The sequence below is a fragment of the Salmo salar genome, chromosome ssa10 (genome assembly GCF_905237065.1).
Source record: "Salmo salar chromosome ssa10, Ssal_v3.1, whole genome shotgun sequence".
In the NCBI taxonomy this organism is placed as follows: domain Eukaryota; kingdom Metazoa; phylum Chordata; class Actinopteri; order Salmoniformes; family Salmonidae; genus Salmo; species Salmo salar.
The window spans coordinates 40494745-40520193 of NC_059451.1; the positions used below are offsets into that span (position 1 = coordinate 40494745).

General features: G+C 44.0%; 1 protein-coding gene across 1 annotated transcript in view; it reads left to right on the plus strand.

Moving 5' to 3' along the window:
- Positions 1-25449, plus strand: part of adcy1a (adenylate cyclase 1a) — a 167819-nt gene that overhangs the window by 90453 nt on the left and 51917 nt on the right. The window contains exon 4 of the mRNA XM_045687762.1: positions 1231-1342. Within this exon, the coding sequence (XP_045543718.1) occupies positions 1231-1342 (112 nt within the window). The remainder of the gene's footprint in view (positions 1-1230; positions 1343-25449) is intronic.

The following is a 25449-nucleotide window of genomic DNA, read 5'->3' on the forward strand; positions in this document are numbered from 1 at the left end:
GTTTCCAGAAAATGGAATGTTCATTTCTCTACCATAAGCCACCTCCAACGTTGTTTTAGAGAATTTGGCAGTACGTCCAACCGGCCTCACAACCGCAGGCCACGTGTATGCCTTTGTGTTGGCGGTGGGGTTATGGTATGGTCAGGCATAAGCTACGGACAACAAACACAATAGCATTTTATCTATGGCAATTTGAATGCACAGAGATACCATGATGAGATCCTGAAGCCCATTTTCGTGCCATTCATCCGCCACCATCACGTCATTATTCAGCATAATAATACACGGCCCCATGCTCAAAGGATCTGCCCACAATTCCTGGGAGCTGAAAATGTCCCAATTCTTCCATAGCCTGCATAATCACCAGACATGTCACCCATTGAGCACGTCTGGGATGGTCTGGGTTGACGAGTACGACAGCATGTTCCAGTTCCCGCCAATATCCAAGAACTTCGCATAGCCATTAAAGAGGAGTGGGACAGCATTCCACAGGCCACAATCAACAGCCTGATCAACTCTATGCGAATGAGATGTGTCGCCCTGCATGAGGCAAGTGGTGGTCACACCAGATACTGACTGGTTTTCTGATCCACACCAAACAGATGCATATCTGTATTCCCAGTCATGTGAAATCCATAGATTAGGGCCTAATGAATTCATTTGAATTGACTGATTTCCTTATATGAACTGTAACTCAGTAAAACCTTTGAAATTGTTGCATGTTGCGTTTATGTTTTTGTTCAGTAAATAACACCTTGTTGTTCTAACCATCTGTGCTGTGGACAAATGGCTTTTAATACTCTATTCAAACTAAAGCAACACTGACTTCATCCCAAATGGCACCCTACTCCCTTTATAGTGCACTACTTTTGACCAGACTGTTCTATAAGATACTCTCCTTTACTCACTCGTTCATGGGAGTCTGTGTGTTGTATGTGTGTGCGTTCGTGCATGTGTGTGATTGCGATGATTTGGTTTTTGTCCCTATGATAAACTGGGATAAGCTGACAAACACATCTTCTTCTTAGTTCAGTACATTCATATTCATCAACAAAGTAATGTTGACAGTGTCTGACTCAAATAAGCTCAACTGTGCTACAAGAAAATAATGTTATTTGTGACTGAGAAGGGCAATTTGGCATGACTAGACCTTTTTAGGTTGTCATTGTTAGAAAAATTATAATAATGTCTATCTTTCTTTCTTTCCCCCCTCCCCTCCCTCCCCTCCAGTATCTTGTTTGCAGACATTGTGGGGTTTACCAGTCTGGCGTCTCAGTGTACTGCCCAGGAACTGGTCAAACTGCTCAACGAACTCTTCGGGAAGTTTGACGAGCTGGCCACAGTGAGTCCCTCCATCCTATTGGTCCCCTAACCTCAGTGTGTGTGTGTGTGTGTGTGTGTGTGTGTGTGTGTGTGTGTGTGTGTGTGTGTGTGTGTGTGTGTGTGTGTGTGTGTGTGTGTGTGTGTGTGTGATATAAGCTGTGGTGTGTGTGGTGTGCATGCGTGCGTGTGTGCGGCTCAGCCAGGTCACCCGTGATTCAAGTCAGTTCTCCACGTCCACGCATGTCTGAGGACGTCGGGAGATGATGTGGAAATGGGCAACTAGGGGCAACAGTGAGCACTGATGCCTTCAAGTAGGTTTCGGCCTTTGATTCCAAAGGATGCAAGTTTGAATCCAGCGATATAAAGTAGTTTTTTATATTTTTATTTTAAGCCCATCCCAAACCTTAACCCTTACCTTAACCATTCGGAGTTAATGCTTAACCTTAAGAATTTGGAGTTAATGTCTGAACTTAACCCTAACCTTAAACACTTAGAAATGTTACGTTTTGAACAACTTCAAAAATGTGACGTTTGAGAAACATGGATGAACATCTAATTCTGACGTGAGACTGTGAGAGCTGGTGGGTGTGTGTGGCTGGTAGGTGGCACATGCATTATTAATATGATTACAGTAGTCTGGCAGTAGAAAGCTTATCATGCTCCTAATTTGCTTTACCAGGCCACAGCTCTAGACAGGCTTACTAAGCTTCACCCTACAGATACACATACATTACAACATCTATCTCCCTGTCTCTCTCTCTCTTTCATGCTCTCTCTCTCTCGCTCTCTCTCTCTCTGTCTTTCTCTCACACTGAGCTACACCCCACAGCTACAGTATCAGATATCCTGTTTTTTTTCAAATGTTACGGTGACTCATAGCATGTGTGTGTTTGCAAGAGGAAAATTATGCCGTACTGTACGAAATACAATATGTAAATCCACTCAAAGATGGATGCACATGCGCAAGCATGCCTCCTTCATTTCCTCCACCTCATTTTCTCTTTCCTTCCTGTGTCTCTAGAAATCTATTTTACTCGTCATTTTTCCTTATCTCACGCTCCAATTCTGTTCTTTCGGATGATCCCTCTATCTATCTCGCTCTAATTCTCTCTGCTCCTTGACCTTCTCCTCCTCGCCACCCTTCTTCCATTCCTCTCTCTCTCATCCACTCTGTCCCTCAGGCCTTGTATCATTCTGCTGATCGATACATTCCTTGACATAATAAGGTAGGAAAGTAAATTGAAGATCCATCTCTCTTGTTCTTTCAGTCATTTTCTCTCTCTTTTCCTTTAATTTAATTCTCTCTGTCTCTGGCAAGTATCCACCACTGGCTCTCTATTATAGAGGAACAGGAGGAGTATAACTGAGTAGTAGAAACCCCTAGAACACAAAAATATATTCAACACACTCAAACCAGTCTTTGTCAACTTTAAGGGTTGAATCCCAAAGTTTTTACTAATAAGGAAAGCAAAGCTTCTTTTATGTCTTAAAGCACGAGGAGAGCAAAGCTTATTTTATGTCTTCCTGTCTCTATGCTACCACACTTTATGAGCATATCTCTTGAAACTACTAACGCATGCACGCACGCTACACATGCATGTCACACACACACACACACACACACACACACACACACACACACACACACACACACGCACACACACACACACACACACACACCCATGGCTATGTCACATGATCAGCATTATCCCCTCTTGAGTCTGAAACGGTGTCTCAGCAATGAGCTTAACTTGGAGAGAGAGATGGGGGTGAGAGAGAGTGAAAGAATATAAAGGGAGGGAGGGAGGGAGGGAGGGAGGGAGGGAGGGAGGGAGGGAGGGAGGGAGGGAGGGAGGGAGGGAGGGAGGGAGGGAGGGAGGGAGGGAGGGAGGGAGAGAACAAGATTGAGATATACAGAGAGAGATAACAAGAGAGAGGTAGAGTATATTTCTAAGTAAGTTTCTATCTAGCGTTGAGACTATCAGGTTGATATTTTTGCTGGTCTCCTTTAAAGAATGATGAAGGACGGAGGATGAAAGGAATGCAGAGATTTAAACAGAGGATAAAATAAATGGAGAGAATGAATTAAGAGATTAAGAGGGAGGTTAGGTCACTCTGTGTAATGCTTTACATTCACATAGCATGTCCTACACCTTAGTTTAGTACCAAATGGCACCCTATTCTATTGATAGTAATGGTAGTTAGCCTAGGGGTTAGAACGTTGGGCCAATAACCGAAAGGTAAAAATCTGTCATTCTGTCCCTTAGCAGTTAATGGCAGCCCCCCTCCCCCCATCTCTCTGATACAGAGGGGTTGGGTTAAATGCTGAAGACACACTTCAGTTGAATGCATTCAGTTGTACAACTGACTAGGTCTTTCCCTTACTGTTGACCAGGGCTCTAAGGGAGATAGAGAGTAGTGATCAAAAGTAGTGCACTATAAGTTCATGTTTTAAGTATCACTATATTTCTGTTATTACGGTGCTGTCACGTCATGACCAGTAAGGGGTCATTTTGTTATTGTAGTTGGTCAGGACGTGGCAGGGGTGTGTTTGTTTTGTGTGTTTCGGGGTTTTTGGTTTATGTTCTATGTTTTCTATTTCTATGTGGGTTTTCTAGTTTGTCTATTTCTATGTTAGTTTTGGGAACAACCTCCAATTAGAAGCAGCTGGTTGTCGTTGCTTCTAATTGTAGGCCATATTTAAGTGGGTTTATTTTATATTGTGTCTGTGGGTGGTTGTTTCTTTGTATAGCTGTGTAGCCTTACAGGACTGTCATTTGTTTTCTTGTTTTGTTTAGTATTCACGTTTAAAAAAATAAAAGTATAAGTATGGACACTTACCATGCTGCGTATTGGTCCAATATTTCTTCCTCCTCAGAAGACGAAGATTATGACAGGTGCTATCACTTTGTTATTAGTACTCCTGCGCGGTAGTCTCACAATTGATGGACCTGGCCTGAGCGCTATGGCAACAATGTATTGTGGAAATACGGTTTAATAAATGTTGTTATACTGGAACCTAGTCGTTGTGTCATTTTAAGTTAACACTACAGTATATAGTAAATAGAGGGGCATTTGGGATGCAGACAATGAGACACAGTTGAAGTCGGAAGTTTACATATACTAAGGTTAGAGTCATTCAAAATAATTTTTCAACCACTCCACAAATGTCTTGTTAACAAACTATAGTTTTGGCAAGTTAGTTAGGACATCTACTTTGGCATGACAAGTAATTTTTCCAACAATTGTTTACAGACAGATTATTTCACTTATAATTCACTGTATCACAATTCCAGTGGGTCAGAAGTTTACATACACTAAGTTGACTGTGCCTTTAAACAGCTTGGAAAATTCCAGAAAATGATGTCATGGCTTTAAAAGCTTCTGATAGGCTAACATACATCATTTGAGTCTATTGGAGGTGTACCTGTGGATGTATTTCAAGGCCTACCTTCAAACTCAGTGCCTCTTTGCTTGACATCATGGGAAAAACAAAATAAATCAGCAAAGACCTCAGAAAAACAATTGTAGACCTCCACAAGTCTGATTCATCCTTGGGAGCAATTTCCAAACGCCTGAAGGTACCACGTTCATCTGTTCAAACAATAGTACGCAAGTTTAAACACCATAGGGCCGTCATACCGCTCAGGAAGGAGACACGTTCTGTCTCCTAGAGATGAACGTACTTTGGTGTGAAAAGTGCAAATCAATCCCAGAACAACAGCAAAGGACCTTTGAAGATGCCGGAGGAAACAGGTACAAAAGTATCTATATCCACAGTAAATTAGTCCTATATCGGCATAACCTGAAAGGCCGCTCAGCAAGGAAGAAGCCACTGCTCCAAAACCACCATAATAAAGCCAGACTACGGTTTGCAACTGCACATGGGGACAAATATTGTACTTTTTGGAGAAATGTCCTCTGTTCTGATGAAACAAAAATAGAACTGTTTGGCCACAATAACCATCGTTATGCTTGGAGGAAAAAGGGGGAGGCTTGCAAGCCGAAGAACAACATCCCAACCGTGAAGCTTGGGGGTGGCAGCATCATGTTGTGGGAGTGTTTGCTGCAGGAGGGACTGGTGCACTTCACAAAATAGATGGCCTCATGAGGATGGAAAATCATGTGGATATATTGAAGCAACATCTCAAGACATCCGTCAGGAAGTTAAAGCTTGGTCGGAAATGGGTCTTCCAAATGGACAATGATCCCAAGCATACTTCCAAAGTTGTGGCAAAATGGCTTAAGGACAGCAAAGTCAAGGTATTGGAGTGGCCATCACAAAGCCCTGACCTCAAGCCTATAGAAAATGTGTGGGCAGAACTGAAAAAGCGTGTGTGAGCAAGGAGGCCTAAAAACCTGACTCAGTTACACCAGCTCTGTCAGGAGGAATGGGCCAAAATCCACCCAACTTATTGTGTGAAGCTTGTGGAAGGCTACCCGAAATGTTTGACCCAATTTAAAGGCAATGCTACCAAATACTAATTGAGTTTATGTAAACGTCTAACCCACTGGGAATGTGATGGAAGAAATAAAAGCTGAAATAAATCATTCTCTCTACTATTATTCTGACATTGTAACGTCCGTCGTTAAAGGTAGACCAAGGCGCAGCGTGAGTTGGGTTCATCATACTTTATTTTAAATGTGATCCAGCAAAAAACAATAAACAATACAACGAATGAAAAGCTATGCATGCAAACACATGCAACACAAAGACAAGATCCCACAACTGACTGTGGGGAAAAGGGGCTGCCTAAGTATGATTCCCAATCAGAGACAACGAATAACAGCTGCCTCTGATTGGAAACCATACTCGGCCAATAAAGAAAAAACAACATAGACATAAAACACATAGAATGCCCACCCCATGTCACACCCTGACCTAACCAAATAGAGAAAAATGACTCTCTCAGGTCAGGGTGTGGCAGACATTTCACATTCTTAAAATAAAGTGGTGATCCTTACTGACCTAAGACAGGGAATTTTTACTTGGATTAAGTGTCAGGAATTGTGAAAAACTGAGTTTAAATGTATTTGGCTAAGGTGTATGTAAACTTCCGACTTCAACTGTATATGGGAGACAGCAGTGCCCTACATGATAGATGTGAAGGACATAACTGCAGTGCAATATGTGTCTTTCTGTCTATGAATCAGTTAGGGATTTTGATATAAGAAAGTCAATATAGAAGAAATTCAGTGAGTGTTTTTGTGTGTGAGCGCGTGTGTGTGCGTGCATGTGTGCGTGCATGTGTGTGCGCATGTTTGTGTATGCGTGTGCGCATGTGTTGTGTGTGTTTTTGTGTAGTTGCAGCTGTGGCCTAATTGAGATTTATACCCTGTCGTGTTTTTGCCAACAGGCAAGGGAAATTCACTGCTACAACCGGGTCTGTCACAGCAGCTAAGCCTGTCTGACTTATTTACGTGACACACACACACACACACACACACACACACACACACACACACACACACACACACACACACACACACACGAAAACGCACACATGCACTCTGCCTTGCTCTAGGATAATGATCCAGGTTGTGATTTCTCGTATCCTTCCTCCCACGCCAGAATTTTTCTGCTCCTGGGAGCAGAAAACCGGAGCTCCCCGTCTCCTCTCATCTCATCTCCGCCTCTCACTGCACTTGCCATACATCTCTCCCCTGTGTGTGTGTGTGTTTGTGTGTGTGTGTGTGAAGGTCGGTGCCTTCAGCCTAATTATTGTATGTCTACCCTTACGTGTCTCTGATGTGCTGATGTGTGATATGGTGCTAACTGGAAATCCCAGTGTTTTCTGGTTAGGTCTTTGTGTACCTGGTTACCTGTGTACCTGTGTGTGTACTCCTCTGTCTGTGGTTGTGTATGTGCATCAACAGTAGGTGTGTGTTCTAGTGTGTGTTCTTGTGAATGTGTACGTGCATCTGCATGTGTCTGTGTGTGTCTTTATATCTCTGTCTGTGTGGGTATTTGTGTGTGTGTGTTGTTGATGCTGGTGAATTTGTGCTCTGTGACAAATAGCTAATCTCTGTGGGAATGTGTGGGAGGGATTCTACTTCAAGAGCATGTCGGAGCTATTAGAGTTAGCCTGAAACACACACACACACACACACACACACACACACACACACACACACACACACACACACACACACACACACACACACACACACACACACACTGAATATCTCTGATATTCTACATTCTCATATTGAGTCCTACTCATTATTTCCAGACACACAGTGGAAATGATTGGGTCTCATTAAATCAAATCCTGTAACCTGATTTCCAAGTCGTCATAACGCTGGCTACAAGAAAGTACATTCTGATTCATATAGCTGTCTGGGTTCAGGTCTTGACAGGCAAAAAGGTTTCTTCGCCATTCTGACAGTTCTTGAGTCATATTACCTTGGTTTTTTATGATTTTTATGATTGGTAATCTGTAAAAAAACAATAATCCTGTTGTCTTTCCTGCCTTGTTAGAGCAGCCAAATACTGCACACAAATTGACCTACAGTATTTTTATTTATTTCACCTTTATTTAACCAGGTAGGTAAGTTGAGAACAAGTTCTCATTTACAATTGCGACCTGGCCAAGATAAAGCAAAGAAGTTCGAGACATACAACAACACAGAGTTACACATGGAGTAAAACAAACATACAGCCAATAATACAGTAGAAAAATAAGTCTATATACAATGTGAGCAAATGAGGTGAGATAAGGGAGGTAAATGCAAAAAAGGCCATGGTGGCAAAGTAAATACAATATAGCAAGTAAAACACTGGAATGGTAGATTTCTAGTGGAAGAAAGTGCAAATTAGAAAAATAAATAATGGGGTGCAAAGGAGAAAAATAAAAAATAAAAATACAGTAGGGGAAGGGGTAGTTGTTTGGGCTAAATTATAGATGGGCTATGTACAGGTGCAGTGATCTGTGAGCTGCTCTGACAGCTGGTGCTTAAAGCTAGTGAGGGAGATAAGTGTTTCCAGTATGGTGATGAATCGTTGTATTTGTCTTTGTCAGGCTGCACAGCTGCACACAGTTGTTTTTGACCCAAAAAATTACTGCTTTTTACATGAATTCCGCGATGCGGTTAGCTTTCAACATCTAGGAATGTTATTTGTTGTCCCCGAAATCCCACTTAACAGACAGTTTGAAGCCTGCTTGACAGAGCTGCTAACCTTAGCTAGCTAGCTAGCTAAGCTTAGCTGCTAGCCATCAAGCTAAGGATATTCCTGATCTTGGAATGTCTCTTCCCATGGAGGCCTCCCCATTCAGAGGAAGAGGCGAACGCTTCCTGCCATGACCGACCCAGCAGACTCAGACCAGCTCCACAATGCTGTCTCCCTGCAAGTAGCCACCATTGGACGACACGAGGAGTTACTGCAATGTCTTATGTAGGGACTCCATACCCTTGCAGAACGCCATGACCAGGAATTTCCCCACTGGGCAGCAGGTCACACCCGGAATCTCCCAGCCTACCCCAGTGTCCCGAGAACCCCACTTCCCTCCTCCGGAGTGCAATGCTGGAGATTCCGGAACCTGCTGGGCTTTTCTCTCCCAATGCTCTCTCGTTTTCGAGCTGCAGCCTTCTTCGTTCCCCTCGAACCGCTCGAGGATAGTGTACATCATAACGCTGATGTCCGGGAGGGCACTCGCCTGGGCTACGGCAGTGTGGGAGCAAAAGTCCACCGTCATGCCTCAGTCTAGAGGAGTTCGTGGCGGAAGTTCGGAAGGTGTTTGATTCTCCGTAGTCCAGGAGAGAGGCTGCTCGTAAGCTGCTCCAGCTACGTCAAGACTCCCGTAGTGTGGCAGACTACGCGGTGGATTTTCGCACATTGGCGGCTGAGTGCCAGGAACCCAGAAGCATTGTTTGACATGCTCCTTCACGGATTATCGGAGGTGGTCAAATATGAGCTTGCAGCCCGGGAGGTGCCCATGGACCTTGACTCCCTCATAGCCTTGACCATCCGGATCGATGGGCGCCTTCAAGAACGAAGGAGGGAGAGGTAACCCGTGGCTTGTTGCCCTCGTTCGCCCTCGATTCCCACCTCGCCTCCGAAGAATCCCGAGTGAACCTGATGTCACCCGAGTTCTCTCCGGAATCACAGAGGGCTGTCGACTCACCTCCTTCGGAGTCCAGGCCCCTGGACAAGGCTAGATTGACTCCGGCTGAGCACTTACGCTGACTCCACACCCAGAGCTGTGTATTTTGTGGAGCTATGGGACATTTCATAGCTACCTGTCCATTAAAGAAGCAGGCGTATCAAGAAGGAGCGAGTACTCTGGTGGGCCTTATGGAGAACTTTTCCTCTCCCCTTACTTGCACCCCTTTCCATGCCATCCTACTGTGGAGGAATCAGTCAAAATCTCTGAGGCCGATGAGAGTTTTTTGGAAGCTACCCTGGTGTCAGAGCAGGGCATCCCAACTCAGCCCCTCTCCATTCCCATGGATGTTAGAGTGCTGGACGGGCGCTCTATAGGCCGGGTCACTCACAATACCACTCCCATCAACCTATGAGTGTCAGGGAACCACAGCGAGGAAATCCAATTTATACTGATGTCGTGTCTTTGGCATCATTAAAATGGAAGACATGTATATCAAATAACTCTGTAATTATTATTATTACGCGATTAAACTGATTAATCGTGTAACTGTAATTTACTAGAAGGTCGGGGGACCAAGGAAAATATTCAGATTACAAAGTTATAATTTTCCTAATATAACTTTCAGATATTATAATATCTGAACAATTAGTCTCCTTTAATGATGTGTTAGTTTACGTCTCATTCCAAACGTCGTAAATTGTTGGTTATCTGCACGAACCCAGTCTTCACTATGAGACATCCATACATCAATTGTCTTAAAATCATTTAATAATTCACTGAAATGCATAACAAACAGATATGGTTACAAGGAAATGATAGGAGAATGTGCCCTAGTGGGCTAAACCGGCATGGCGGCTTGTTACACAAAGAAAGGGGGTTGGGCTTGAATGAAAGAGCGGGAAGACTGAGGAACGAAGAAAGCAGCTATGCCATCGTAAATACAGTATCGTATGCATTCTAAATTACCGCCCATTTGGAAAAGGAAAATGCAATAAATATTTACTCTGAGCTGCGCTTCGGTATTATGGTTGTAGATGCTGGCCGTGTTGGCCAACAGAGATCTTCCTGGCCTTGGAAGAATGTCACTGGTGGTAAAATGGATACGTTGTAGTATCTTCGTTGTGTGTTAGACTGGACACGTTGTCCGTCCTTTCCTAGCCCACGTCTACAGCGGCCGCTGCTAACTCAACGGCTAGGAAGTATCACTTCTGTAGTGAATAACAGTTCAAACTTCATACCATTCACAACCAAAGCTCACGCTGAGGTTGGCTTAGTTCTGTACTTGACATGTGAGTCCTATTATTAACGCAGAGGCTGCAGACCTCACGTACCCGGAACAGGCTGGTTACATTTTGTCACCGGCTTATATAGTGGAGAGGGGAGAAGGGTGTGTTTCATCGTTTATAACCCCTGTCTCTTCGCAGGGGCGGGCCACTGATTAGTCAGGGCTCTTTCCTTATGAAAACCCAATTCTCTCATTTGGAAGCTAAAATTACATTTAATCTCCTAACAAACAGTTTCAATATCAAACATTTAAATTGCACAACAATTCCATGTGAATCTGATAACTAGAATGTGTAGACTTTCCCAGGTACAGTTTATGTCGTCCTGTCATCAGTCATAATGTCTCAGATGACAACCGAACTGACATCCATACTCAAGTACGTGGTATATTTCCAACTGGTTCTATTACCGAAATATGGTTCCTTTCCCCCCACTTGTTTGATGTTCCCAGACTCTCTATATTTAACAAAGGCTATTCAAAAGTCCTTCAGTAGGGTCAGAGAGAGAGGGGAAGGGAGAAAGGTATTTATGGGGGGGTTATAAACCTTACCCACAGGCCAACGTCATGACACTGATTAAGTCTCCTCAGGTTCCCTTGTTATTGGGATTCTCTTGGCATATGCTAACTAAGTGAAAGTGAAAATAAATAAAAAATATTTACCCACGAAATATAGCTAGCATGCTCTCTCTCTCTTGCTTCTCCTTAATTTTGGAATAAATTCATTAATTAAAAACTGTTTAACTATTGTCTTTCTCAATCTTTGAGTCAACTGCTGAATACACCGAGGTGTCTGTTTAAACTACTAGCACACAGCTCGGACACCCATGCCCATGCATACCCCACAAGACATGCCACCAGAGGTCTCTTCACAGTCCCCAAGTCAAGAACAGACTATAGGAGGCACAAAGTACTATATAGAGCCATGACTACATGGAACTCTATTCCACATCAGGTAACTGATGCAAGCAGTAGCATCAGATTTAAAAACAGATAAACATACACCTTATGGAACAGCGGGGACTGTGAAGAGATACACACACAGGAACAGATACACGCATAAGCACACACACGCTAGCGTACACACTTTACACACATGTACTGATCATTGTAATATTGTTGTATTATACATTTTGTATTGTAGATTTGTAGTGGTGTAATAATGCTATATGATGTATGAGCTCCTACAAATATTGAAATATACATGGTTTTTAGAGTGAAGTACATCGGAAAAAAGCAAAAGAAAACTGCAAGACTGAATAGGAGAAAAAACAAGCAACAAACAAAGAAGATAGGCTTTTGAAAAATAACTATTTTTCATAAAATTGTAGTTATCTTAGCTAGCTGAATTGTTTACCAGTTGCTAAGCAGTTGCTAGGGACTCTTTTGGAAGAAGCTAGCTAGCTAACGAAGAACAACAAAGAATATCTAGTTAACCTGTTAGGGCTAGGGGGCAGCATTGACACGGCTGGATAAAAAACATACCCGATTTAATCTGGTTACCACTCCTACCCAGTAACTAGAATATGCATATACTTATTACATATGGATAGAAAACACCCTAAATTTTCTAAAACTGTTTGAATGGTGTCTGTGAGTATAACAGAACTCAAATGGCAGGTCAAAACCTGAGAGATTCCTTTACAGGAAGTGGCCTGTCTGACCATTTGTTGAACTTCTTTTCCATCTCTATCATTTACTAAGGATCTCTGCTCTAACGTGACACTTCCCACGTCGTCCATAGGCGCTCAGAGCCCGGGAAAAAACAGAATGTCGTCATTCCAGCCCCAGGCTGAAACACATTATCGCCTTTCTCAAGTGGCCGATCAAGGGACACTGGCTTATGCGCGTGACCCCGACCGCCCCCGCCTTTGGGATTTTTTCCTCTGTTTGCCGAAAAGGAGATTCCCTGTCGGAATATTATCGCTTTTCTACGAGAAAAATGTCGTAAAAATTGATTTTAAACAGCGGTTGACATGCTTCGAAGTACGGTAATGGAATACTTAGAATTTTATTGTCACGAATTGCGCCATGCGCGTGACACTTCTTTGCTATTTCGGATAGTGTCTGGAACGCATACGAACAAAACGCCGCTATTCGGATATAACGATGGATTATTTTGGACCAAACCAACATTTGTTATTGAAGTAGCAGTCCTGGGTGTGTATTCTGACGAAGACAACAAAAGGTAATGAAACTTTTATAATAGTAAATATGATTATGGTGAGTGCTAAACTTGCCGGGTGTCTAAATAGCGAGCCCGTGATGCCTGGGCTATGTACTTAGAATATTGCAAAATGTGCTTTCACCAAAAAGCTATTTTAAAATCGGACATATCGAGTGCATAGATGAGGTCTGTATCTATAATTCTTAAGATAATTGTTATGCTTTTTGTGAACGTTTATCGTGAGTAATTTAGAAAAATGTTAGCGAATTCCCCGGAAGTATGCTAGTTCTGAACGTCACATGCTAATGTAAAAAGCTGGTTTTTGATATAAATATGAACTTGATTGAACAAAACATGCATGTATTGTATAACATAATGTCCTAGGGTTGTCATCTGATGAAGATCATCAAAGGTGAGTGCTGCATTTAGCTGTCTTCTGGGTTTTGGTGACATTATATGCTGGCTTGAAAAATGGGTGTCTGATTATTTCTGGCTTGGTACTCTGCTGACATAATCTAATGTTTTGCTTTCGTTGTAAAGCCTTTTTGAAATCGGACAGTGTGGTTAGATTAACGAGATTCTTGTCTTTAAATGGCTGTAAAATAGTCATATGTTTGAGAAATTGAAGTAATAGGATTTTTAAGGTTTTGAAAATCACGCCACAGGATAGCAGTGGCTGTTACGTAGGTGGGACGAATTCGTCCCGCCTAGCCTAGAGAGGTTAACAGAATAAAAGAAAGAGAAAATCAGGACAGAAGAAAAAGGATATCAAAGTGAAACAGTTCTCTAAAGACACAAGAGACAATAATACAAGAAACAACACTTCTGTAGCTTGTCAACTATGTGTCTGTCTATCCCTGTTCTCTCCTCTCTGCACAGGCCATACAAACGCTTCACACCGCGTGGCCGCTGCCACTCTAACCTGGTGGTCCCAGCGCGCACGACCCACGTGGAGTTCCAGGTCTCCGGCAGCCTCTGGAACTGCCGGTCTGCAGCCAACAAGGCTGAGTTCATCTCAGCCTATGCTACCCTCCAGTCCCTAGACTTCCTGGCGCTGACGGAAACATGGATTACCACAGATAACACTGCTACTCCTACTGCTCTCTCTTCGTCTGTCCACGTGTTCTCGCATACCCCTAGAGCATCGAGCCAGCGGGGTGGTGGCACTGGAATCCTCATCTCTCCCAAGTGGACATTCTCTCTTTCTCCCCTGACCCATCTGTCTATCTCCTCATTTGAATTCCATGCTGTCACAGTTACCAGCCCTTTCAAGCTTAACATCCTTATCATTTATCGCCCTCCAGGTTCCCTTGGAGAATTCATCAATGAGCTTGACGCCTTGATAAGTTCCTTTCCTGAGGATGGCTCACCTCTCACAGTTCTGGGTGACTTTAACCTCCCCATGTCTACCTTTGACTCATTCCTCTCTGCCTCCTTCTTTCCACTCCTCTCTTCTTTTGACCTCACCCTCTCACCTTCCCCCCCTACTCACAAGGCAGGCAATACGCTTGACCTCATCTTTACTAGATGCTGTTCTTCCACTAATCTCATTGCAACTCCCCTCCAAATCTCCGACCACTACCTTGTATCCTTTTCCCTCTTGCTCTCATCCAACACTTCTCACTCTGCCCCTACTCGGATGGTATTGCGCCGTCCCAACCTTCGCTCTCTCTCTCCCGCTACTCTCTCCTCTTCCATCCTATCATCTCTTCCCTCTGCTCAAACCTTCTCCAACCTATCTCCTGATTCTGCCTCCTCAACCCTCCTCTCCTCCCTTTCTGCATCCTTTGATTTTCTCTGTCCCCTATCCTCCAGGCCGGCTCGGTCCTCCCCTCCAGCTCCGTGGCTCGACGACTCACTACGAGCTCACAGAACAGGGCTCCGGGCAGCCGAGCGGAAATGGAGGAAAACTCGCCTCCCTGCGGACCTGGCATCCTTTCACTCCCTCCTCTCTACATTCTCCTCTTCTGTCTCTGCTGCTAAAGCCACTTTCTACCACTCTAAATTCCAAGCATCTGCCTCTAACCCTAGGAAGCTCTTTGCTACCTTCTCCTCCCTCCTGAATCCTCCTCCCCCTCCCCCCTCCTCCCTCTCTGCGGATGACTTCGTCAACCATTTTGAAAAGAAGGTTGACGAAATCCGATCCTCATTTGCTAAGTCAAACGACACCGCTGGTCCTGCTCACACTGCCCTACCCTGTGCTTTGACCTCTTTCTCCCCTCTCTCTCCAGATGAAATCTCGCGTCTTGTGACGGCCGGCCGCCCAACAACCTGCCCACTTGACCCTATCTCCTCCTCTCTTCTCCAGACCATTTCCGGAGACCTTCTCCCCTTCCTCACCTCGCTCATCAACTCATCCTTGACCGCTGGCTACGTCCCTTCCGTCTTCAAGAGAGCGAGAGTTGCACCCCTTCTGAAAAAACCTACACTCGATCCCTCCGATGTCAACAACTACAGACCAGTATCCCTTCTTTCTTTTCTCTCCAAAACTCTTGAACGTGCCGTCCTTGGCCAGCTCTCCTGCTATCTCTCTCAGAATGACCTTCTTGATCCTAATCAGTCAGGTTTCAAGACTGGGCATTCAACTGAGACTGCTCTTCTCTGTGTCACGGAGGCTCTCCGCACTGCTAAAGCTAACTCTCTCTCCTCTGCTCTCATCCTTCTAGACCTATCTGCTGCCTTTGATACTGTGAACCATCAGATCCTCCTCTCCACCCTCTCCGAGTTGGGCATCTCCGGCGCGGCCCACGCTTGGATTGCGTCCTACCTGACAGGTCGCTCCTACCAGGTGGCGTGGCGAGAATCTGTCTCCGCACCATGCGCTCTCACCACTGGTGTCCCCCAGGGCTCAGTTCTAGGCCCTCTCTTATTCTCGCTATACACCAAGTCACTTGGCTCTGTCATATCCTCACATGGTCTCTCCTATCATTGCTATGCAGACGACACACAATTAATCTTCTCCTTTCCCCCTTCTGATAACCAGGCGGCGAATCGCATCTCTGCATGTCTGTCAGACATATCAGTGTGGATGACGGATCACCAGCTCAAGCTGAACCTCGGCAAGACGGAGCTGCTCTTCCTCCCGGGGAAGGACTGCCCGTTCCATGATCTCGCCATCACGGTTGACAACTCCCTTGTGTCCTCCTCCCAGAGTGCTAAGAACCTTGGCGTGATCCTGGACAACACCCTGTCGTTCTCCACTAACATCAAGGCGGTGACCCGATCCTGTAGGTTCATGCTCTACAACATTCGCAGAGTACGACCCTGCCTCACACAGGAAACGGCGCAGGTCCTAATCCAGGCACTTGTCATCTCCCGTCTGGATTACTGCAACTCGCTGTTGGCTGGGCTCCCTGCCTGTGCCATTAAACCCCTACAACTCATCCAGAACGCCGCAGCCCGTCTGGTGTTCAACCTTCCCAAGTTCTCTCACGTCACCCCGCTCCTCCGCTCTCTCCACTGGCTTCCAGTTGAAGCTCGCATCAGCTACAAGACCATGGTGATTGCCTACGGAGCTGTGAAGGGAACGGCACCTCCATACCTTCAGGCTCTGATCAGGCCCTACACCCAAACTGTAGGGCCTGATCATCCACCTCTGGCCTGCTGGCCCCCCTACCTCTGAGGAAGCACAGTTCCCGCTCAGCCCAGTCAAAACTGTTCGCTGCTCTGGCACCCCAATGGTGGAACAAGCTCCCTCACGACGCCAGGACAGCGGAGTCAATCACCACCTTCCGGAGACACCTGAAACCCCACCTCTTTAAGGAATACCTAGGATAAGATAAAGTAATACTTCTAACCCCCCCCCTTAAAAGATTTAGATGCACTATTGTAAAGTGGTTGTTCCACTGGATATCATAAGGTGAATGCACCAATTTGTAAGTCGCTCTGGATAAGAGCGTCTGCTAAATGACTTAAATGTAATGTAAATGTAAAATGTAATGTACTGTTCTTTTGCTTTAGGTGTGATTTAAGTGCATAAGTGTGTCTGTAACCCTGCCTTGGCAGCAGGTAATGGGGATCCTTAATAAATACAAATACAAACTACTCACCACATTTTATGCACTGTAGTGCTAGGTAGCTGTAGCTTATGCTTTTAGTGCTAGATTCATTCGCTGATCCTTTGATTTGGTGGACAACATGTCAGTTCATGCTGCAAGAGCTCTGATATGTTCCTCCGTAAGTTTTCATAATTACTGTGTAGGTCTATAGAAGGGGGTGAGAACCATTAGCCTCCTAGGTTTTGTATTGAAGTCAATGTACACAGGCGGACAGAAGCTAGCTGTCCTCCTGCTACACCATGGTGCCAACCTACATAGTGCTGCTGAGGCAACTGTAGACCTTCATTGCAAAACAGTGTGTTTTAATAAATTATTTAGGGACATGTGAATATATATTTAGTATAGTTTTATCTAAAAATTATAACTTTTTTAATGTTTCACTATTTTTATTTTTATGAAATTCACTGAGGTGGATGGTCCTCCCCTTCGTCCTCTGAGGAGTCTCCACTGATGTTGAACCACATATAGTAAATGGTTCAACCAGAAACGCACATGTAATCAGAACCTCCATTGTGCATGCTTACCATACTGTCAGCATTGCTGTTTCAAACCCATGTCGAATAAATTCCAGCTCCGGCATAAACTCCATCTTCTGTCGTCTTGACGTTTATAATCCAAATGTATGCTGATTGATTTTAACACAGTGTCAATTTACTTTTCAGTGAGTTCACAGAAAACCTGAAATCGCCATCCACAAGTAAAACGTAGTCAGGGGGCTCCACATACTGAACCAGGTTAAAACAATAACATCAGAATCATTACTTGCTTACCCGACTTGCTGTGTGCCAGACTGGTCTCATAGACTAGACTTAACATAGTAAATGTAAATCCTGACATGAACAAAAAGACGTGAACGAGCTCCAAAAACACCCAAATATGTCCTTTTAGAAACGGACAGGCTCTCAGTATAGTGAGGTATGACTTAAGATGTTTTACACATGAAATTCCGAAATGTATCTGCAACTTTATAATCCATTTCGGTCGATTCATGCTGTTTCCCCCACGGAGCTGTGCAGCCCGAGCGTGTCCCTATAATACATGGAAGTCGCATAAAATGGATTATAACATTGCGGATAAAGTTAGCAACGCCACAATTTCATGTGTACAACATCTAAAGACCTACATCACTATACTGAGAGCGTCTCCATTTCTAAAAGGACCTATTTGGGTGTTTTTGGAGCTCATTCCTGTCTTTTGCTTGCCCTGATACTGCACATTGAGCAATAAGGAGGTGAATCGCGATAAGTTTCTCAAAGACAAGCCAAATCACAAACAAAAGTGTAATTTACAGAAAGATTTTGATTTTCTTCAGAAATAGGAAACTTCTCCTCTAAGGCAAAAACGAGAGTGGTTAGTCAGGGTGGAAAAATGAGCATATAACACGAATATCTAGCAACCCAAAAGTTCGAAACTCCTCATGGACAACCAGCATTTTAGCTAATTACCAACTTTGCAACTACTTACCACTTTTTTGCTACTTTGCACCTACTTAGCATGTTAGCTATCCCTTCCCTTAACCCTAACATCAACCCTTTAACCTAACCTTAACCCTAACCCCTAGCCTAGCCAAGGTTAGCCACGTAGCTAACATTAGCGTTAGACACCTAGCTAACGTTAGCGACAAGAAATTGTAATTCGTAACATATCATACGTATTGCAAATTCATAACATATTGTACAAATTGAAAATTCTTAACATATTATACGAATTCATAACATATCTTGTGAAATGGATCACTGTAATCCACAAAGTAAGACATACCATACGAAACTGAACATATCACACTAAATGGAGTGTTACGGATTTAGATTCAGAATAATACGAAATGTTATGATATCAGGTTGCAGCCAGCCTGCAGCAGCGTGCACTTAAAATAACATGAAATGCTTGTTAACTACTTGATTAAATGAGTCTGTTTTCAACAAATTAACTGTTTTAGACTATTGTACACTACATGTCCAAAGTATGTGGACACCTGCTCGTTGAACATCTCATTCCAAAATCATGGGCATTAATATGGAGTTGGTCTCCCCTTTGCTGCTTTAACAGGCGCCACTCCTCTGGGAAGGCTTTCCACTAGATGTTGGAACATTACTGTGGGGACTTGCTTCCATTCAGCCACAAGAGCATTAGAGAGTGGTTTGGTACTGATGTTGGATAATTAGGCCTGGCTCACAGTCGGCATTCCAATTCAGCCCAAAGGTGTGCAGGCCAGTAAAGTTCTTCCACACTGATCTCAACAAACCAATTCTGTATGGTCTTCCCCAAACTGTTGCCACAAAGTTGGAAGAACAGAATCGTCTAGATAGAATGTCATTGTATGCTGGCGTTAAGATTTCTATTCACTGGAACTAAGGGGGCCTAGCCCAAACCATGAAAACAACCCCAGACCATTACTCCTCCTCCAGCAAACTTTACAGTTGGCACTATGCATTGGGGCAGGTAGCATTCTCCTGGCATCTGCCAAAAACAGATCTGTCTGTCGGACTGCCAGATGGTGAAGAGTGACTCATCACTCCAGAGAATGCGTTTCCACAGTCCAAAGATGGCAATCTTTACACCACTCCAGCCGAGCTTGGCTTTCTGCATGGTGATCTTAGGCTTGTGTGCGGCTGCTCGGCGATGGAAACCCATTTCTTGAAGCTCCCAATTCGGTTTGGCCCCTAAGACCCCTTTTTACGTGATACGCACTTCAGCACTCGGCGGTCCCGTTCTGTGAGCTTGTGTGGCCTACCACATCGCAGCTGAGCCGGTGTTGCTCCTAGATGTTTCCACTTCACAATAGCATCACTTACAGTTTACCAGGGCAGCTCTAGCAGGGCAGACATTTGAGGAAGTGACTTGTTGGAAAGGTGGAATCCTATAATGGTGCCACGCTAAAAGTAACTGAGCTCTTCAATATGGCCATTTTGCTGACAATGTTTGTTTATTGAGATGGCTGTGTGCTCAATTTTATACACCTGTCAGCAACAGGTGTGGCTGAAATAGACGAACACACTAATTTCAAGGGGTGTCCACATACTTTTGTATATATAGTGTATTTTAACCAAACAAAATCAATAAACGCGCAATCACTACTTAGTGAAGGAACACTTCCAGACATTTAAACAGTTTGTTGAGGTCAATGTGTTAAGAACAGGCATCATAGTGCAATGATTAAAGTTACAGCTTGTGTATCAGAACATTGCGGGTTTGCATCCCGGAGCAGATATTTTGACCATTATTTTGTTTATAGTTTTGACAGCCCCCTCCCAACACACACACACTTATTTGCATTTATTAGGTGGCCCTTAAAAGAGCCTTTGGGTTCGTGGAGAGGATACTAACCACCGGTCCTGGGATTTATCATTGCGCACACCTGGACTTCGTTCCCTTCATTATTTCCTCCCCTTTCTATGTCACTCCCTTATATTTTTTCACCAGTTGTTATTGTTCTTGTTTACCGGTGTGTAGCCTTATGGTATTGATTTGTTACTGGTTTTGTTGTTTTATTTAACGTTTCACTTGCACCTGCTTCCCGACTCACAGCTCCGTTATTGCAGAATTACAACTCAAACTATAGAAGCAATAGGAAAGTCAGAAATCTCTCAGACGGTCGACGAACAAAGGTACCTTCTAAGTCAAAACCATGATCAGCTGGCTCAACTGGGGACGGCCATGGAAGAGGTTCTCCATAGTCTGTAGCATCTCCAACACCCCTGAGAGACGTTGCAGTCCAGAATCAGAGGATACTCTAGAGCCAGTCTACCCAACGAGCCAGTGCAACGGCCCATTCAGCAACTCGCTCAAGTCAGCGATGCGATCTGGATAAATACGACGGTACACCATCCAAATGCCGTGGCTTCCTCCTTCAGTGCTCCCTCTATTTTTCACACCAGTTGGGAGCCCCCACCACCAAGAGGTCTAAGGTTGCCACGGTTATTTCTCTGCTGACCGGGCGGGCATTGGAATGGGCTACGACCGTCTGGGAGAGAGGAGAGGAGGAGCTAGATTCTTATGAGGGGTTCATGGCTCTGTTTAAATGCATTTTTTATCATCCAGCGGAGGGCAGAGAGAGAGGTGAGCGTCTTACTCTGTAACATATGCGCTGCGAGTCGGGAAGCAAGTTCAGGGAGTGAATCATTTAATCAATAAACGAAACATAATACAAAACAAGAAACACAAACAACGCACAGACATGAAACAGAAACAATAACGCCTGGGGAAGGAACCAAAGGGAGTGACATAAATAGGGCAGGTAAGGAGGTGATGGACTCCAGGTGAGTGTCATTAGGCGTTGATGCTTGTGACAGGTGCACGCAATAAACAGCAGCTTGGAGACCTAGAGGCCGGAGAGGGAGCACACGTGACAGTACCCCCTCCCCGATGCGCGTCTTCTGCCACAGGACGCCAACCAAAATGATGATCCCGGGGAGCGGACCGGTCAACTCTGCTGAGGTGCGGGAACCTGTCGATCTGGCTCAGGTGCGAGAGCATGGCAACCTAGAATGCCGGAGAGAAAGAATACGTGACAGTTCACTGTCAGGACCGGCAGGGTGAGTGGGCACGATTCCTTCCCTGGGCAGAGTACGCCCAGAACTCCCTAAGTCACTCCTCCACTGGGTTGACCCCATTCCAGTGTGTTTTGGGTTTCCATGTGGCCCTGGCCCCGTGGACCCCGGGCCAGACCGCGGCTCCTGCGTTAGATGAGTGGTTCCGGCGAGCGGAGTAGGTGTGGAGCGACGCACACGTGAGACTCCAGCATGCCGTCCATCGTCAGAAGAGAGAGGCAGATCGCCACCGCAGTGAGACCCCTGGTTTCTATCCTGGGGATCGCGTCTGCCTCAATGAAGTGACATACAGTGAGGGAAAAAAGTATTTGAACCCCTGCTGATTTTGTACGTTTGCCCACTGACAAAGAAATGATCAGTGTATAGTTTTAATGGTAGGTTTATTTGAACAGTGAGAGACAGAATAACAATATAAAAATCCAGAAAAACGTATGTCAAAAATGTTATAAATTGATTTGCATTTTAATGAGGAGACAGGAGAGGAGACAGCTAAAGGAGACAGCAGAGGGAGCACGCCCCCATCCACATCGATGGGACCGCAGTGGAGAAGGTGAAATGCTTCATACACATCACTGATAATCTGAAATGGTCCACCCACACAGACAGTGTGGTGAAGACCCTCACAAACTTTTACAAATGCACCATTGAGAGCATCCTGTCGGTCTGTATCACAGCCTGGTACGGCAACTGCACCGCCCACAACCGCAGAGCTCTCCAGAAGGTGGTGTGGTCTGCCCAATGCATCACCTGGGATACACTGCCTGCCCTCCAGGACACCTACAGCACTTGATGCCACAGGAAGGCCCAAAAGCTCATCAAGGACATCAACCACCCGAGCCACGCCCTGTTCACCCCACTGTAATCCTGAAGGCGATGTCAGAACAGGTGTATCAAAGCTGTGACCGAAGACTGAAAATAACTTCTATCTTAAGGCAATCAGACTGTTAAATAGCCATCATTAGCCAGCCTCCACCCAGTACCCTGCCCTGAACTTAGTCACTGTCACTAGCTGGCTGCCACCCGGTTACTCAACAAAGCAACTTAAAGGGTGCTGCCCTATGTACATAGACATGGAATCACTGGTCACTTTAATAATGGAACACTGGTCACTTTAATAATGTTTACATACTGTTTTACACATTTCATATGTATATGCTGTACTCTACTGTATTCTCGTTTTTCTCACTCCGACGTTGCTCGTCCTAATATTTAGTATTTATCGATTTCATTCTTTTACTTTTAGACTTGTGTTTATTGTTATGAATTGTTACAGTAGAAGTCGGAAGTTTACATACACCTTAACCAAATACATTTAAACTCAGTTTTTCACAATTCCTGACATTTAATCCTAGTAAGAATTCCTTGTCTTAGGTCAGTTAGGATCACCACTTCATTTTAAGAATGTTAAATGTCAGAATAATATTACAGAGAATGATTTATTTTAGCTTTTATTTCTTTTATCACATTCCCAGTGGGTCAGAAGTTTACATACACTCAATTAGTATTTGGTAGCAATGCCTATAAATTATTTAACTTGGGTCAAATATTTTGGGTAGCCTTCCACGATCTTCCCACAATAAGTTGGGTGAATTTTGACCCATTCCTCCTGACAGAGCTGGTGTAACTGAGTCAGGTTTGTAGGCCTCCTTGCTCGCAAATGCTTTTTCAGTTCTGCCCACAAATGTTCTATGGGATTGAGGTCAGGGCTTTGTGATGGCCACTCCAATACTTTGACTTTGTTGTCCTTAAAACTTGTTACAGCTAGACGGAACGTTTCGACAACGTCCGGTGAAATTGCAGAGCGCGAAATTCAAAATAAATTATTTCATAAAATCACAAGTGCAATACACCAAATTACAGCTTAACGTCTTGTTAATCCAGCCACCGTGTCAGATTTCAAAAAGGCTTTACGGCGAAAGCAAACGATGCAATTATCTGAGGACAGCACCCCATCATTCAAATACATGACAATCATATTTCAACCCACCAGGCGCGACACAAAACTCAGAAATAACAATATAATTCATGCCTTACCTTTGAAGATCTTCTTCTGTTGGCACTCCAAAATGTCCCATAAACATCACAAATGGTCCTTTTGTTCGATAAATTCCGTTCTTATATCCCCAAAATGTCCATTTATTTGGCGCGTTTGATTCAGAAAAACACTGGTTCCAACTCGCCTAACATGACTACAAATTAGCTAATAAATTACCTGTAAACTTGGTCCAAACATTTCAAACAACTTTCCTAATCCAACTTTAGGTATTTTAAAATGTAAATAATCAATAAAATTTAAGACAGGATAAACTGTTTTCAATAGCGAATAAAATGAAAGTGGACCGAGTGCCAGGTCGTGCGCCCCAAACAAAACAGTACACTTGGCTCTACACTCAGAAAGGAATGGGCTACTTCTTCATTTCTCAAAGGAAAAACATCAACCAATTTCTAAAGACTGTTGACATCTAGTGGAAGCCATAGGAACTACAACCAGATGCCTCAGAAATCTGGATTCCCATAGAAAACAATTGAAAACACAGTCACCTCAAAACAATTTTTTTCTGGATGGTTTGTCCTCGGGGTTTTGCCTGCCCAATAAGTTGTTTTATACTCACATACATAATTTTAACAGTTTTAGAAACTTTAGAGTGTTTCCTATCCAAATATACCAATTATATGCATATCCTAGCATCTGGGCCTGAGTAGCAGGCAGTTTACTTTGGGCATGCTTTTCATCAGGACGTGAAAATAGGGCCCACTAGCCCGAAAAGGTTTTAATTAAGCCATTTTGCCACAACTTTGGAAGTATGCTTGGGGTCATTGTCCATTTGGAAGACCCATTTGCAACCAAGCTTTAACTTCCTGACTGATGTCTTGAGATGTTGCTTCAATATATCCACGTAATTTTCCATCCTCATGATGCCGTCTATATTGTGAAGTGCACCAGTCCCACCTGCAGCAAAGCACCCCCACAACATGATGCTGCCACCCCCGTGCTTCATGGTTGGGATGGTGTTCTTCGGCTTGCAAGCCTCCTCCTTTTTCCTCCAAACATAACGATGGTCATTATGGCCAAACAGCGATATTTTTGTTTCATCAGACCAGAGGACATTTCTCCAAAAAAGTACAATCTTTGTCCCCATGTCCCCCCCCCCCCCCACACACACAGACAGACAGACAGACAGACAGACAGACAGACAGACAGACAGACAGACAGACAGACAGACAGACAGACAGACAGACAGACAGACAGACAGACAGACAGACAGACAGACAGACAGACAGACATGCACACACATACACACCACTTACCAGACTTAATATTAAATACTTCACGATTTAAACACTTGCCTCCCAACTCCCCCTTCCCCAAAACAAATGTACATTTTGTACTATGAATTGTGCCTTCATGTATTATACTGATGCTAAAATGTTTATTAGATTCCACTGAGGCACTTTATGTTCATATTCTTATATATTATCATTTCTTATTGTTGTTTGTAGAGAAGGAACCTGCAGGTAAGCATTTCGTTGGACGGTGTATACCATGTGTATCCTGTATAGTCGTGGCCAAAAGTTTTGAGAATGACACAAAAATTAATTTTCACAAAGTCTGCTGCCTCAGTTTGTATGATGGCAATTTGCATATATTCCAGAATGTTATGAAGAGTGATCAGATGAATTGCAATTAATTGCCATGTAAATGAACTGAATCCACAAAAAAACATTTCTACTGCATTTCAGCCTTGCCACAAAAGGACCAGCTGACATCATGTCAGTGATTCTCTCATTAACCCAGGTGTGAGTGTTGACGAGGACAAGGCTGGAGATCACTCTGTCATGATGATTGAGTTCGAATAACAGACTGGAAGCTTCAAGGAGGGTGATGCTTGGAATCATTGTTCTTCCTCTGTCAACCATGGTTACCTGCAAGGAAACACATGCCGTCATCATTGCTTTGCAC